Source organism: Cloeon dipterum, chromosome 4 (genome assembly GCF_949628265.1).
Source record: "Cloeon dipterum chromosome 4, ieCloDipt1.1, whole genome shotgun sequence".
Taxonomy (NCBI): domain Eukaryota; kingdom Metazoa; phylum Arthropoda; class Insecta; order Ephemeroptera; family Baetidae; genus Cloeon; species Cloeon dipterum.
The window spans coordinates 3,254,150-3,271,387 of NC_088789.1; the positions used below are offsets into that span (position 1 = coordinate 3,254,150).

Consider the following 17,238-nt stretch of genomic DNA (forward strand, 5'->3'; position numbering starts at 1 on the left):
ATTCATTTCTTAATTCTTGTTGTTTCACATCTGTATATGATCTAAAAGAAAAATATTTACAAATGAATTATATTGAAACGGTGACTTATTAATTTTAACGGCAATATTATAGAATGAAAAAATACTTTTACACCGTTATTTTACATGTCTAAAAACCGGTTTAACCGGAACTTTCTGTCAGCCGTAGTATCGAGTACACAGGAGTGGAGAGCCAAGAGGAGAGCGAACTGAACTAACAGAGAGAAACACATCATCTGTTTTGGTTCGTGTGATGTGAGAGTCAAGAGTTGGCTGCAGTTTGACACGCATAATTTCCCATTCAGCCGGACACGCGTCTCATTCAGGTCGAGGCCTACTTTGAGTGACCCCTGCAGGTCAGCGGAGACAAGTGAATCCAGCCCTGGGCCAGGTCACCTGCGGCAGGTTGCAGGATCCAAGAGCGTTCCCCATCGCAAATAATGGTAAAGTGGTCAGCGTTGAAAATTTTTGTTTTGTTTGCATGCCGTCGTGAACACGTAGCATTTAATGGGTTTCCTCCTCATAACTTTTCCCTGTTTTATTTTAATATCTGCGGCCTTGTCCATATTATCACCTTTGAGGTTTCAAGTGCGTTTTTCTGTTTTTAACAGAGTTAAATTATTATAAACAAGAAATCGAAGGGTTGAATATTAATGAGTTAACCTGTTCTTTAAGGAATGAGAGAAGATAATGTATCTTCGGCTGATCAACTACATAAAACGTGAATATCTTTAAATTTAATATTTGTATAAATGTGATAGAGCGATGCGCGAAGCATCAAGACGTATGTTTTGTTAACTGTAAATTCGATGAGACTCCAGATCTTCCATCTGCGCATTGTGGGAATTCTAGGAAATGCGTCTCCTTTGAAAATATTCTTTCAGCCAACTGGGTAATTAGAAAAAATTGTCACGACTTGGCCGGTATGGTAGGGTTTGCTTGCACGCGTCTTTCGTACTTGGGCTTAACCTCGTTTGCATGCATACGAGCCATAACAATGCATCAGATAGGATGAGCAGCTCTCAGGCGAAATTAAAACCCGCTCACAGCCAGCGCCGACTTCTAATTTTGACGCGTGGGTGTGTTCCTTATTACGGAAGGAAACTACCCTCGGCTAAAATTAACACCCCATTATTAGCCCAGCTGTTCCTTGTCGGTCCAATTTATCGGATATGGAAATAAAGTGGCCCGAAAACCACTTCCAGAGGTGATTACGTATAATCGCTTTGATGGTCTCGTCTTACGTTAGTCGTCTTTCGTGAGCGCACGGCATTTTGAAAGCGACGCCAACTTTATTCTAACTACTAGTTGATGAAAATTCGTATTGGAAGAATGAGGAACAGCACTCTTAGCTTTTCTAGCATTTCCATCTTGAAATCTAAAAATCAGTAAAAATAATTCAATTTTTTTTATTCTAGAGCAAAGAAAGCTAAATATCACTCTGTTTCAAATTCCTGTTTTCCACTCATAAAGAAAAATTAGGCTTATAAGGATGTTAAACTCCTTGGTCCGTGGAAACATTAGAAGATGAAAAATTAAAATCATACAACCTCCTAACTGCTCAATTCACAGTAGTGTTCTTTCTTTCTTAGTACATATTTGGTGATGTAAATTAGGAAGGCAGCTAATCACAAAATGATAACCCGAAAGATCGATGACCTCAAGACTCAAGACGAACCGTCAAAGACAGGCCGGAAATTAAAATTTTAAACAAATTCGCTCCTTTGACGAGATTTACTGGGTGAGTGGGTGAAGTTTCGCTTTTTTGGCATCGCGTGGCGCGTCGGAAAGTGCTTGAAGCACCGGCAACTCGGCTAAATGAACAAGATGTTGCTAATTGACAAGTAAAGACGAAGAACGTGACCTGAAAATAAAGCCATTATCAAGCTTCACTTTTTGTATGGCCAAGGAGCATATAATAATCTGTTGCGAAGTTTTAATTTGGTACACACGAGATGAAAATAAATCTCTTCTCGTGTGGTTTGAATTTCAAGCGCGGACGTCGAAATTTAACGGGGATATTTTATGAAGACATCAACAAATTTTGGTTGAGATTTTCATTGCGGTGATGGCAAAAATTTAACTGAATATGATAGAGCGTATCCCAAGACAGGAAACCGAAACTGGAAACCGGAATCCTGTCCTTTTCCGGTTTTTCACACGGAACCGGAAAGATTTTAACCGGAACAGGACCGGACAGGATTTTCAATAAGCCAAAAGATTTTTCCGGTTTTTCCTTTTTAATAATAAAAATAGTTTTGTCCCGCAGCAATAAAGTGGGCTAAAAATGTATTAAATTTTAGTGTTGTCATTACTTCGTTTCGAGAAACTCAACTTTAAAAATTAAAAAATCATTTAACATTTTTCGAAATTTTTGGGTTTGCACCTCCAAATCTTTGGTTCTAACCATCAGAATTGCAAAAAATACCCACCGTTCGACTCGTCTCGACCTCCACTAACCAGCAAAAGTATTTGGGGGTGCTTATCAACATCCCCTTTCAACCCCATTGCTATATTTTTGAATACAACAATTTTTAGCTTGCTTCCTCAGGGCTTAAAAGTATTTTAGTGTATCTTAAATTCTTTTCTTTCAAAACTTAAACAGAAAAATACTTTTAAAATAAATGTTAATTAATACAAAAATCCATGGCAGAGCACAAGAAATGTTTTTCTTTTTCGAGGGGGATGAAGTATTGCAACTTTGTGCTAGAGGGTAAGCACCTCTAAATCATTCAGCTTAAAGGGAGGTCGGGTCTAGTTCATTTTGTTTAGTTTTTGCGATTCTGATGGTTAAAAATGGAGATATGCAGTTACAAAAAAAAAATCGATTTTTGAAAAATTTCTACTTGCTCGTGTTTTTAAGTGAATATACTCGTGAATAAATATTCTATCTCTGTGAAATTTTTCGCCTCCAAAGTTCGGAATTGTCATGGGACTACTTTTGAACACATTTTCTAATTTTCAAAAGCAAATTCGAGAATACACTTGGATTTTTTTTTAATTATTTGAACCTTCCTTTTTGACAATTCCTATTTTCAAAGTTTTTGGAACCATAATAAAAAAAATTAAAAAATTAACATCTTTTTGAATAAATTACGTGCTTAACCAAGACTCAAGCCAATAATTAATCTCTATACAACGTTCAATTTTTTAAAAGCTAATTTATCTAATTCCTATTCGTTAAATAAATTGAAAAATATTGGAGAAAAGTACATCCACAAACTTTTATGTCCATATAAAATATTCATATTTTGTCGAAACATCTGCAAAAAACTGTTTTTTGCAATACAGAGGTTTTTTTCCGGAAAAAACGATTTTTTTGCGAATCCCGATCCCAAAAACCGGAATCCGGTTTTTCACACGGAACCGGAATTATTTTAACCGGAACAGGACCGGACAGGATTTTCTCCAAATAGTTAAAACAAGAACCGGAAACAACCGGAATAATTTTTTCCGGAACTGGAAAGACAGGATGGGAAAATCTGTTCTTGTATACGCTCTAGAATATGAGCCACTTCAATTTCAAAATCATTATTTACAACAGACAGTAGAATACCTATTGCTCAGGGAAAGGCGAAGTTAAGATTGAATTAGCCAATTGCAATCTTCTTTCAGAATATAAGCATCAGCATAGCAATTCCATTCAACTCATTTATTGATTATCCGATCATTTCCGATAAATGAAAAGCTTAATTAAATTTGAAGTCGCAACAATTACTTGTTAAAAATTTCCTCCTTTAATCTTTCATTCCGACAATTTTCGGCTTCACCGGAAAACACAACTGGCTCCACCAAATTTTATGAACCTCTTCAAAATCCATCGTTGATAGTGAAATTAAAGCAATCTCCTGATATCTCACGTACATTTGACACAATCCATTGGTCTATAAATTATAATAAAAGGCATTTCAGTGACGTTTGCTTAATTGCTTGCGTCTAAATTGAATTTTATTGCAATCGTTATCTAAATGCCAATGATGGTAAATAATGCTGCTGATAATTAAAAAAGATGACGACAATAGTTACATTATGTTATTGAATGCCTTTCATAACTTGAACATTTATCAGAGTTAAAATATCAACTCTCGTGGTTGGTTTTTCCATAGTGAATTATACTATAACTAACTTCTTTCTAGTTGATTAAAAAGGAAATAAATGAGAATTCAAATGTATTTGGGGTTGCCAATAAGCCATATTTAACAGAACCACGGGCCAGGGTTGCATTTGCTTACCACCCAGCAAGAAATGAATTTTTTCCATTTTCCCCTGCGAAAATCTAAAATTTGCGTTCGGAATTTGGTCAAATTTTCCTCTAATGTGCCTTTTTTTCTTTTAAATTGCTCCTTGCTGCCTCAATTTTTCCAAAAATTTTCCTCTAAAAATATTTAAAGTCGAGGTCATGAGCTAATAATTAGAAAATGATCGAAAACTTAGGTGCAAACATGACCTGCAAGAAACTGGTAAAAATTGAAAAAAAAACGGTTTTAACACTGCACTGCATTTTTTTAAATGCGGGTTTTTTGCAACCCTGACGAACCTGTTTTTGCTCCTTCAATGAAAGCGTTTAAAGCTGAACTTTAGCAGGTCGAACCACAGCGTATAAACAAATTGATGGGTTCCCCGTGGAATTTGAAGTGAAGGAAATCCACGTAAATTTGTACAGGATGTTTTCACTTAGCGTTTCAATCAGAGCCCTTGGTCAAAGTTACTCATTGACTGGACCCCCGTCGCAGTCCTGTACGCTTTAATTGTGTTATCCTCTTGTTTGTTGTAGTTGTTGCTTAACAACTCAAGAGTTCTCGTCTGTACTGCCACACAGCAGTAATTGAAAATAATAAGTGCTAGAGGTATACACTATATTTAATTCATTGAATTTAAATCGTTTCTAAATGAATCTCTTGCAGGTGTCAATATTGATCTTTTATAGTAGCAATACAAATTCTTTCTTTCATATTTTATTCGTTATCTGCGCCTCATTTTCAGTTATCCTTGTAGGTATGAGCAAGAAATAACAATTTGACAAAATTATAGTTTCCTGTAAATTAATGGCCTATTTGCCATTTTGCAAAATCCGCCCTTTCACTCCGTTGCACCGTTATCAACCTATAATATCCTTGGCAAAAAGGCTGCCAAACCCATAAAACTAATTGGTCGCGACCCCCCGATAATTAATCGATCATTAATCACGGCTTTCGGAAGTAAGAGCTGAGCTTGAAAACGCACCAGGGCGCAAACCGTTTTCTCCCTTTTTTCAAGCATCGATCCGGCGGCAGCACCCCTTTTGCCACCACCGTTTTCAGCCACGTCCATTCTTCAGCAGCAGCAGCGACGAGGCAAACAAACGCACGGCTATAAATCGAGCAAGGCCGACATCAAGCCAAATTGACGCGTTTGCTGTGTGCTGTGTTTTCGAGGGCGGGCGGCAAGGTGCACAAATAATGCAAAGACCTGTTCCTTCCTATGGCTAAACACGTCCGCACTGCTTCACTTTGACGCCCGCCGGGGGTGGCAACTGAAGGGTGAAGGGTGCATCCTCAATGAGGGTCATTTTGTGCCGGCCGAGTGGACACCTGATGAATCGCAATTCACCGGATGAGAGAAACACGCGCTTGCATGTCAAACAGCGAAATTTTAACAACCCGCTTGGCTGCTCTGCCAACAAAAGTAGACGCCCGAGCCGTCCACCCGTTGGTAAATTTTCTTCGCACGCAAATTAAAAAAAAGTTGGGTCTTAGAACAACACCTATCCTTTTTAAATACTTTTCCTGATACCACACAGATTTAAATTGAAACACTGTTGGATATAGTTGAGCTTAACTCGCTGGCGGTTATTTGTTGGTGACATAGGAAAGAGACAAACCGCGCTCGTTTTCTGTGCCGGACAGTTGTTTCAACTCGTATAGCTCATCAGAAGCACTTTACCTCTAAGAACATACAACTGCAGAAACAGAATAACGTGAGTGGATTCTCTTTTACCGATTTTACTCTGAACCAAACATGGCCGATTGTGTTTATTTCATAATATCTCCTTTCTTCAAAAGATATTTTGTCGCTGTTTGATTCGAAAAAGTAAAACACAAAGCTGAAACGACAGTTATATGCACAGAACAAGCAACAATTGATTCGAATTGACCCCTTTCATTCAGTGGCTCAGGAGTCTAAGCAGCTGCGCGCCGGCCACTTTGAATGAAAATATTATGCGCTGTTAAGATCTCTTCTCGGCACACTTGCTGATTAGTATGAAGGAATGAGCGGGGTGCCGCTGTTGTGCTGGAGGGTCGTAAAAAAATTTGTGACCTTTTTAAGGCTGCCTTTTTCGGCGACGCAGTGAAATTTGCGTTCATTTCACTCGCACGACGCGTGGCGTGTTTCCAAATCTAGATTTTGCCATGGGGAGAAATGGACGAGAGGACGACTGTATTTTCAATGTAGAAGTTATTACAGCGGCTGTTTTTTCTGCTACGAACGTTCAGTTGCTTTTGACGTGTTTTACTGTTTAAAACATGACAATTTACTTTAGTTTCATTTTAAGTGCAGATGAGGTCCAGAGCGCACCACACTTTTTTTACTCGAGCACGTTTTATCAACATCCGCCAAAAGGCCGTCATATCCTAAGTGAAATTGCGTCTATTTTCAATTTCTAGATTGTTAAAAAAGCTAGACCAGATGCTCTGTGTGCCGTGGGTTGTTACATGAAAATGCAGGCACAAAGAGAGCAAAAATTGCAGACGGGCTGTATGGCATTGAAGCTCGGTGCCCTTTGTGCTCGAGCGAGATGAAAATGCGGCGCGCTGAATTCGTCTGCTGGGTGGTAATCTCATTATTTGCCTTGTGTGATGCGCCACTAATGGGAAATGAGGGCGCAATTTTCGGTGCGGCGGGGCAAAGGGCGCCGCACACCAATCCTGCTAAAAGCGACGAGAGACTCTGGATTCTAATCGCGTGGGTGCTCCTCCGCTCTTTCGGCCGGGTCGAGGCAAAAGTCGGGCCGGGGCCGCAGCCAGCATTTAGGCAAAAACACACACACGCGTAAAGTGGCAGTGCTATCACCGTTGATTCGGAGCGTGGAGCGTGGCAGCTGCTGTTGGCACGCGCGTCAAAATTATTGTCATATTTGCTTTGCGTGGAGATAAACAGAGGGAGCCATTTCATTATTTGGCGTGGCCCTCAGCACAATTATATTAAAAAAACGTACACAACACACATACGGGCATGGCCAGATGCTCGTAAAAGAGCGACAGTCGTGGACGCAGTTGGCACGAATCGTTTGCTAACTTCCAAATTAAGTAAGTGGCCATTTGCTGAGATGAGAAAGAAGGCGAATCTCGGGCCTTTTTGATTAAATGCTCAGGCTCTGCACTCGTGACAAGCCTATTGCCAACCATGATATATAATTACCAAGGAAGTTGCAAAAAGAGAGTTGGTATCTTAATCTTATCTTAATCTTATTAAATGCGTTTTTTTCACTTTTGCTGAGCTATTTAATTTTCCATAACAACACTAAAAAACAGAATACTAAAAGTGACTCATCCTTATCGCTCACTGTCAGCTTATTTCAATCTAACATCTTTATTATCGGGAAACAAATGCCATCAGTTCATTTTCTATAAAAATTCCTTATTTAAATTCGGAGTCAAAAAATGTCTCACTTCCCAAACTCTTAAAAATCAATCGTTAAATTATGTTCTGAAATCTCACGATTAGCCACTTGCGGCTGAAGAGGGAAAAATGTCTTCCTGTGGCCCTCTTGATAATGCTTGTGATATAATAAAGTTTTTTTAGCAAAATATTTATTTAATTATCGAGGAAGTTACAAACAGAGAAATTTTCTTCTCATTCAACTTGAATGCGTTTTTCGTGTTCCATTGTGAACAAACATCCCTGCTGCTTCCACCCTGAGCTGGCTGAGTAGTGGTTAGCTGCGCATTCACCTAGCGCGACTCGTTCTTCATTACTTACTCGAGCGCGTTTTATGACTATAATCTTGGAACTATTTTCCATCCCTTAACAACGGCGTTAAAAGAGCACCCAGGTCACTTCAGGGCACTGAGTTTTATCAGCGAGATAGAGCTCGAACCAACCAGCAAGCACGGCTCGCACATCACAATGGCTGCTGGCGCAGAATTAATGCGCTCGTCTTTAGTAGTATGACTTGCGTTGATTGGATCGTTAATCTGTGAAAGTCCTATTCACGAGTCTGAAGTGCGAATTGCGAATCACTCCGCAATTACGCACTGAAAGTACCTACTGGATCATGTGCCGTATGCTAAATTTGCGCTAGTTTATTTGGTAATCAATCAAAATGGGTTCGACAGCCCGTAAAATTCGTGATTATGAAAACTGAATTGGAAATTGATCATATTGGCGTAAAGGAATTTGCCTCATTTCCGAAAGAGGCTCAAAACAAATTATTTAATAACCGGCCTGCACCAAAAAAGGAAACAAAATTGTTTCTATTACCCCACTGTGCTATACGAAAAGCGTTCCATCGATGCTCACAGTCTGAGCCTACAGACGATGAGACAGTAAATCGACCGAGCAGATAGATTGGAATGCGCGCATGTGTCAAATTATATTCATAGGATTGTCGTATGAGTGTTTTTGTCCGCGTCTGTCTGTCTCACTTTTGTCGATATACATCCGCTTTGATTATTGACACGTGAGTGATTTATGAATCGGGGATACGCTCGCTCGACGCAATGTTTTGAAAAAAGAAACACGCATCTTTCGCCCTTTAAGCTGCGAGCTGCTCTTTTATTCTGGAGACAGTGACACAAAGTGAGAAGCGTGGCAGCTATAAATCGTTGCTCCCGCTTTTGTTCGCAGTTTCGCCAATAATCCAGCTCTGCTGCTGGTGTTTCGCAAAATCGATCATACAAACGGCAAATTTATTTACCCTGAGGGCATTTTATACGGATACTTCGTAGTCTTTCGACTGTACTCCGAGAGCAAACAAATTCGAATCGCGGGAGCGGAAGAGGCATAATTGACTTGATTAATATATCGGTCTTGGGCCGCTTGCTCAGTGAGAGGAAGGAGCAAGGGAAAAGTTTGCAGTCGTGTCGATTGGAAATAAAGCAGCCAATTTACCGACCGAATTCCCAAGCATCGCGACTTTTGATTCTAGTGCGATCTCATCCTTCCGCCGCGGGCTTTTCACAAGAGTTTCTATGCAATTTGTTTGCTGACGGGTTGAGTGCTGGCAATCTGAACAGGAAGCGCTTCTCCTCATTTGAATAATTTCATCATTGTGGCAACGATGATGAGAGCCATCTTAAAGTTTCATGGTTTTTCAGAAGGTGGGGGTTTTCTGATGGTGAATTTTGAACGCTACATTAAACAATACGATAATAACGTGAACTCAGCCCCTCGTTCTGATTTTTATTAGGTTTTTAACCGCTTTGGCCAGGCCAATTTTAGCCCAGGGGACTCCGACCCCATCTCATCCAGCAATCAAATCCTTTGCCAAGAGTTTGGATTTTGGATGCCCAGCAGGCCGTTTGTTTCGCTTGAAAGTTACACAGTGCGGCTTTTAATAACGCGTACAAGGCACAAATAATAATGTGTGTTTCGACTTTTTATCGATGCACAAGTTGATATTTTGCTCTTTTCCTTCAACTCTTTGGCAGTAGACAATGCTTTCATTTCATTCGAAGCTCACTGCAGTAGAGAGTTAGTTATTAATCTAATTTGGACACAATTTCAACTTCCGACGCATTGCATCCGTATGTGCTGTAGGACGTGGCATTTCCCAGCTTTTTAAATGAATTGCTCTATTCATGGGCTCGTCCAGCTGTACTTTATTCTGGCGATTCAGGCATTTGGCATGCACTCAAAAATATTATGAATGTTCGCGCTTTCAGCTGCTTGTCGCTCGCGCAATCAGAAATTTACTCAGTCACAGCACTGTTTTTATTTTATGAAAATTTACGAGCAGCATAAATGTAAATAAAATTCACTTCAAACTTCAATTACTCTCGGAATTTTGTTACTAATTCTTTCACCGAACGGTAAAATATTATGTGGTTGAATGCCACATAATTGCGGATGAAATTTTTCCCTTGCTTTCGGCGCAGCAGCGAGAGAAAGAGCAAAGCAGGGAGAAGATAGACGTCATAGCCGATTTCGCCCACGCACTCGCTACCCTCGTTCGCCCACTCGCCCTGTCGTTTCTCCCAGTGGTGGTGTCGGGCTGATGAGGATGGAAAATGTATCACGGAGCTAATATAACGCCGGCAACACCCAAGGGAATCGCAGTCTAATCACACTCGATGCGGACCCTCTGTCTGCTGCGTGTGCATTTAATCAAAAGCAGCACGCCGCGCGTCTTATCAACTGTTGCATGCAAAAGTTTGGCCATTTTATTCACCCCCTACCGTGCAGGACTGACATCTCGAACGCGCCGAGGGTTTTCTGCTTTTCTGTATATTAGTGGTACAGAAAAGGAACATATTTCGTAGTTGACACACGTTAGTACGACCCATGCAGAATATGTATCACTGGGAACCAAACCAATTTTTCTTTCGTTTTTTTGGGATTCGCGTTGATGTTTAAATGTAACGGCAAAGCGATTTTGTACTGGACCATGCCCATGCCCAGAGAAGAGAAGACTACAGGTCTCAGTCGCAAGATTTAAGGCGGCGGATTAGCCGAATTCTTTGCCCGGCGGCGGTGGCTAGACATTTTCAGCGGCGGCTGGTGCGGCTGACAATAATTGACCCTTTTTCACCGACGGCTGGCTTGGCTGGCGCGGCGTAGCGCGGCTGGCTGAGATCTCTAGAGAAAACACAGGCGCAGTTCATTATATAAAACGAGAGAAATCAATAATTTGAATATAACGGCTCTTACAACCCTTCTCTTTGAATGCACAAGAACTTAATAACCATAGTAAGTTTTAAATTAGTTCTGCTGTATATTCAGAATTCTTTTATTCACCATGTAATTTTTAACAGACGCTATATATGTCACAAAAGAAGTGTTGACAGGCGCAAACAATTTTATTTTTGTCTGCGCGCGCGGGCGCGTGGTACTAATGACAGCCGACTTTTATGATTACAGATTCTAGTAATAATGATGTTCGCTTGAGCGACAACATGATGGTGCGCGGAGGGCGCCGTGTGATCCTCTATTTGTCTTTCGCCGCCATTGTTTTGCTGCTCGTGTACAGCTTGGTGCAGCAAACATGCTCATCTCCAAAGAACGTGATGGTGCCCAAATCAGTAAGAGTAATGAGCACTCGCCCCGTCGAGCAGTGACAATTAATGTTCTGTGAACTTGTTGCAGCAATTTGTCGAGGGCGTTGACAAGAAGAAGTATGAGTATCACAGAGAGATGCCGCTTATTTTTATCGGCGGTGTTCCGCGCTCTGGGACAACTCTAATGAGAGCCATGCTTGATGCCCACCCTGAAATCAGGTACGGCATTAAGATAATTTCATTTTTTTTTCTAACTCTAATTTAAAATAATTCTGCAATTTAATTTGCCATTTTCAGATGTGGGCAGGAGACTAGGGTCATTCCCCGAATCCTACAAATGAGAAACCACTGGTTGAAATCACAGAAAGAAAGTCTTCGGTTAGAAGAAGCAGGCCTATCAAAATCGGTAAGTTTTCGACTTTCACTCACTTTTCCCTGGATTAATTAATTTATAGGTGCTGGACTCGGCCATAGCAGCGTTTAGTCTTGAAATCATAGCAAAGCACGGGGAGCCAGCGCCTCGCTTGTGCAATAAGGACCCCCTCACCCTGAAAAGTGCTGTGTACCTCTCTGAACTCTTTCCAAATGCCAAGTTTATCTACATGGTGCGGGATGGGCGAGCCACGGTTCACTCAATCATCAGTAGAAAGGTTTGATTGTTTAGCCATTTTCCCTAACTGTCTGCTAACAATTTATTTTGTAGGTGACCATAACAGGATTTGATTTAACCAACCCAAAGCAGTGCTTGGAAAAGTGGAATGCCGCCTCTGAAACCATGCACAACCAATGCAAAAAGGTTGGGGCTGATCGTTGCCTGCCAGTCCCTTACGAGCAGCTGGTGCTTCATCCGAAAGTGTGGCTGCAGAAAATTTTGAAGTTCTTAGACGCTCCTTGGCACGATTCAGTATTGCATCACGAGGAAGCGATTGATAAGCCTGGCGGAGTGCAATTATCAAAGTAAGAATTCATTCCACATTCCTGTGTTGTGCTGACTCAAGTCATTTCTGTTTTCAGAGTTGAGCGTTCATCGGACCAGGTTATAAAACCTGTGAACCTAGAGGCTTTAAACAAATGGGTTGGATCGTTCCCTGATGATGTCGTTCGAGATATGCCAAATATTGCCCCCATGCTAGCCGTTCTTGGCTACGATCCAAAGGACAACGCTCCAAAGTATGGATCGCCCGATGCTATCGTCGTTGAAAACACGAATGACATTAAAAAGAATAAGAATGAGTGGAACAGGCGGATTGAAGACGCTTTAGGCAAAACAGTCGAGGAACCGCCAGCAGAGGCAGACAGCTAAAAATATATTATATCAACTCAAGAAGACTCAACACTAATTCAGTGCCACATTGTGATCACAATTTTAGAGACAAGAGTTTTACAGAAAAAAATGTTCATGTCACTTTGCATCTATATTGGCCAGTTTTGTTCCGAGTTGTTGTGAAAAAAGACAATTTTTGCAGTGTACTTACCACACCCCATGCCATGAATTTGATTCATTTTGGAAGTTATGTTATCCGCTGCGCACAATAATTGTTGATGGCATCATTTTTTTATTTGTTGACGTGTTTATTATCTTAAAACTGTTTTCTAGTATGTAAAAAGGGTTATTCTCGTGTGAAATATGCACAACTGCGATCTGTATTTTGTATTTGTATTAAATCTGCGTGAAACTGCATCCAATTCGTTTAAAACCTGTGACCGTTTGTGGGAGCGACACGATATGAGGCAGGGATCTGAATACAACTTAAGCCACAGACACTTAGCATTTGGCTGCAAAGAAGTGAGTGAATCCACTTCTCTGATGGGATCAAAAAATACTATTTTAACTCACTGCATGGACTTAAAATACGTGTGTATTTATTCTTCAGGGTATATGTATTTTTTTCACTTGATAACCAGCCTGGTCAAGAGCCGCGACCGATGTTGTGTGAATGTGAAAATATACTTGTCATCTTAACTCAAAGTGTTTTGATAAAAAAAACCTCACCGCTACAAGTATGTCACAATTTTATTGCAAAATATTGAGTAACAAACAAAATATATATTTTCGTTAATAGTTTTAACTAAAAACTTGGGAATGGCCACAGTTCAAATCAATTCAGTATAATAATCACATTTTTAACATAATATGAAGAAAACATCGATAATTGTCATAGCTGATTAGACTAGTACATTGGAATGGAAATACTGCCTCAATTAGTGGACTTATTGGAAACCACAAAAACAGGCAAAACCTGTAAAAAAACGTAGGAAGCTCAAAACACTGATTACAACAGTAAGATTCCATGATCTCGCTCAAGACGACGCTTTGCTGTCAAAGGAACAGTTCCCATGAGATCAGCAGGAGTTGGAAGACCCACTTTTGGAGCAGCTTGTTGCTGGTAAAAGACTTGTTGCAGACAGTACTGCGATCCGTAAACAATTTGGTCCTCGCACCTATGCAATTGGTAGAATTTAATATTTTTTATGTTGAAATCATAATTAAAACACGCTCTTAGGAAAGGAAGGGCAATAATTAACTACCAGACTAGACAGCAAAAAGAATTCAGGGTTGCATTTGCTTATCACTCGTTTTTCACCGAAAATTTCAATTTTTACCAATTTCTGGCGCAAGATATGAATTTTCCCCCTGCAAAAATCTAAAATTTGCTGTCTGAGTGGTCAAAATTTCCTAAATAAAGTAGATTTTATTCTTTAAAATTGCTATTTTCTGCTTCAGCTTCTCCAAAAAAATAGAATTAGAAAATTATTGAAAAACAAGGTGCAAACATTGCCTGCAAGAAACTGATTAAAATTGAAAAAACCTTTTTACCACAGCACTTCATTTTTATAAATGCGAGTTTTTGCAACCCTGAAAAAGATTTTTAAACTTTTTCAAAGATGTTTTTGAAGATAGCATATATGATTAGTTTTTTTAGTAGCTTCTGAATTTCTTATTGGGGTAGAATGACTGATGACAATGTTCTCACCTGGCAATTATTTCTGTCATGTCTGGCGCAGACTTCAAATCAGAGTGCAGCTTCCTAGCCACCGACAGCTGTGCAGCACCCCATGAGCCACCCCTCTGAAGTGCATCCCATTCAGGGTCTAGATGCAAGAAGCTGTACGACTCCTTGCTGTCGGCGCTGGTTGTTTGCTCAAGAGACTTCCTCAGCCGACTTTCAAGTTGAGGAGCCGACTCAAGCCAAGCTTTTTCCTGTCAAAGGGTCGATTAAAAAAAATAAAGAAGGGAAATTGAAACATCCTTACAATGGTTAAAAGTAAATCGTTGTCCATTTCTGATTGATTCTCAAGAAGTAAAAGGAGAGTCATGCCTTGGTAGCCATATGTGTAGAGAACACTTTTGACCATTTCGTCTTGGTGGATTGCCAAGCTTTCCTCCATAGATTTGTCCCTGTAAGCTGCCAGCTCCTTTTTCCTCTTCTCCAAAATGAAAGATCGAAATTCTGCAGGAGTTGTGACACGAGCCCCCGGTGTGGCTACACTTCGAGCGAAACTGGAGAAATCGCAGGGAGTCTCCACCCTGTCTGGAACGCTGAACAACTCCAGCTTAGTCGGCACTGGTGGCATTTCGTCCCGATTGAGTACAAAAGACTTTCGTTTTGATTTCTCTGATGAATCAGGTGCGTCAGACAGGTTGAGAGATTTCAACGGAAGGCTAAGAGAGCGCTTGTAAACCTCTTTATTGGCTATTTCAAATGGCTTCGATTCCAGGGCACTTTTGTCAGAATCGTTTTGGGCCTTGTCAGCTTTTTCCACAAGGTCAGGCTTTTTCACTGGTGTCGTCGGTTTCTTTTCTGGCGTTTTGATTTTCTGTATTTTTCCCTGCTCGTTCAGCTCGCAGTAGTGCTTCTCGAGATAAGCGGCGAACAAGGACTGAGATATCGGCATACCATTGGCGTTGAACACAGGATAATTGGGGTCGCAGATAGTATTGAAGAGTCGTTGCATGGGGTTGCGTTTACGCGGCTCCTCCTCGCTCTGGTGCAATTTCGGGAGGCCGAAGCTGTAGCCCCGCAAGGGAATGGCGGCGGCCAAGTTGTCCAGACTGCGGCAGCGAGCCTTCAAAGGCGAAATGGGGGCCACCTTCTCCTCTTCCTCTGCTGCCTCTTTCACGGGCGAATGACGGAATATACTTTCTTCTGGCGTCTCTGGGGAGCTTTCCTCCTGGAATTCCTCGTCCCTTTGGGCGCAAATTGACATTCGTTTGGCGTGCAAAATTTTGCCCAGCGTTCCAGGCGTGACAGCGCCCACGGGCAGGCTGAATCGCGTCATTGGAGCGTTGATCCTTTCATCGAACGGAACGCTGGCCGTGCGAAAATTTTGTCTGCTGGATGGCGGCGCGAATTCGTTGTGTGGCGAATTTATCATGGGGCCGTCTGCCTCGTCAAATGGTTCTCGCTCTTCGTGGACGGTGAAGATCCGGGAGATGTCTCTTATCATGCCACTGCCCAGGGTTCTTCCAACCTTAAACAGAATTTACAAACGTCAATCTTGCACTTGCGGCCGTCACAAAAGGTCACTCACTCTTTCAGGACGGGTCGTTTCAATGCTATTAAATAAATCTCTCAGCATATTAGCTGCGAAAACCAGAGAATCGTGGTCCTTCTGCTCTAAGTACACTCTCAGTAGTCTAACACCAAGCGGTAGTTCAAACTGCGCAGGAACAGTCTCTATGGAGTTCTAAAGTAATCAAAGTTAACGCATGAATTTTGAGTGCACTCAAGTGTTTACCCGAATGTGATATGGGTCAGAGAAAATTAGCTTGCGGGTAAGTTCTGCAGGAAGCTGAGTTGAAACAACTCTGCAAAATTAACTGGTTTAGAAAATGAATTATTTTGTCACGTTATTAATTTACCTGTTGTTGTAAAGAATGGTACCACCAATGACGCCTTGCAAGCTTTGGAAATATTCGAGCACTTGCACCGATTCTATGAATACATTGTTGGCACTCTAAAATAAATAATTGATTTATTTAGATTAATTACTCAGCAATTAATATTGAACATACTTTTGGCAGCAAGAGAGCAGGTTCTTGACCAAAGAGATCTCCAAAGTTCTGAGCCATAGGAACCAAAGTATCAAGGATGTCTTGCAGCCTCGACACAAGGACATTTCTGTCAGAGGCGCACCCGTTGGCAATTTCCTCGATTCCTCCGTGGAAAAGTCGCAACATCGCGAACAGGGAGTCTGCTCTTTTTTGCAGCACCCAAGAAGGATTGCTGTGGTCTGTGCCAACCGCCTGCAAAAAATATAATTATTATATTTGATTTCAAGATGGAAAATCATGATTTACCAAAATGTATCTTCCACATTGACGGATGGCAAATTTTCCGCTCTTTAGATTTATTAGTTTGGGGCAGCTGAAGGACGCGAGAAAAAAGTGCGTGACACCCATGAGCTGACCACAAAGCGCCAGCCTCTGCTGCTCGCTGACCCATTGGGGGTGAAAGTAGAGAATGGCATCCTGAGGGTCGTCCGCTTCAGAAACACAGCATTCGCAATCATAGACGAAAACAACGCTCAAGCTATTATCCCTGAAAAATGAAAGGCATGGTAATTAGAGAGGATGAGAATGCGTCACTCGATACAATTAATAATGTCGCAGTAGCAGTCACGTGAGAAAACAGCATGAATGAAGAAAGATGTTTGCATGAATTATACATAACGTATTTTCAGAAACAATAAAGACCAACCTTGAAGTTGACATTGCTGAGCAGCTTCCTATTTCTCCATTGTGTCTGCTGCTCACTCTATATATTACCAAAAAGTGTCAGCGGCAACCCCTCATGAGCAAACGAAAAAAAATGTAAAATGTGCCTGCGGAGCCAGCTGAAGCCCCAGACAGATCACAATGTTTTCTTACGCTGCGCTCCTGCTCCACTCTCCACTCCCACTAGCCTCTTGTCTGCGGCTGCGGAAGACACGAAAATAATAAATCGAAGCTGATCGTCCAATAGGAATTGGCGAAGAAATGGGAGGAGATTTCGCGAAAAATCACAGCAGGCACCAGGCAGCG

General features: G+C 41.1%; 2 protein-coding genes across 4 annotated transcripts; one reads left to right on the forward strand and one right to left on the reverse strand.

Annotated features, from left to right (window-relative positions):
- Positions 1-123: 123 nt before the first annotated feature.
- Tpst (tyrosylprotein sulfotransferase) lies at positions 124-13,176 on the forward strand. Of its 3 annotated transcripts, XM_065491519.1 has the most exons (8): positions 124-262; positions 324-461; positions 11,077-11,243; positions 11,302-11,432; positions 11,511-11,619; positions 11,669-11,863; positions 11,917-12,170; positions 12,228-13,176. In XM_065491519.1, exons 3-8 carry the CDS (start codon positions 11,112-11,114, stop codon positions 12,514-12,516), a joined length of 1,110 nt encoding a protein of 369 aa, XP_065347591.1. In that variant the 5' UTR covers positions 124-262; positions 324-461; positions 11,077-11,111; the 3' UTR covers positions 12,517-13,176. The 3 variants fall into 3 exon arrangements, with proteins under 3 accessions (XP_065347591.1, XP_065347589.1, XP_065347592.1); XM_065491517.1 differs by having other exon boundaries at positions 193-461; XM_065491520.1 differs by having other exon boundaries at positions 194-461; positions 11,077-11,237.
- A 33-nt stretch (positions 13,177-13,209) lies between these two features.
- On the reverse strand, positions 13,210-17,117 carry HPS4 (Hermansky-Pudlak syndrome 4 protein). The gene is made up of 9 exons (XM_065491513.1): positions 16,916-17,117; positions 16,516-16,756; positions 16,231-16,461; positions 16,078-16,172; positions 15,954-16,023; positions 15,747-15,902; positions 14,469-15,686; positions 14,189-14,415; positions 13,210-13,655 (listed from the first exon to the last, which is right to left on the reverse strand). The coding sequence occupies exons 1-9, from the start codon at positions 16,927-16,929 to the stop codon at positions 13,487-13,489; spliced, it is 2,421 nt and encodes an 806-aa protein (XP_065347585.1). The 5' UTR covers positions 16,930-17,117; the 3' UTR covers positions 13,210-13,486.
- Between the last annotated feature and the right edge of the window lie 121 nt (positions 17,118-17,238).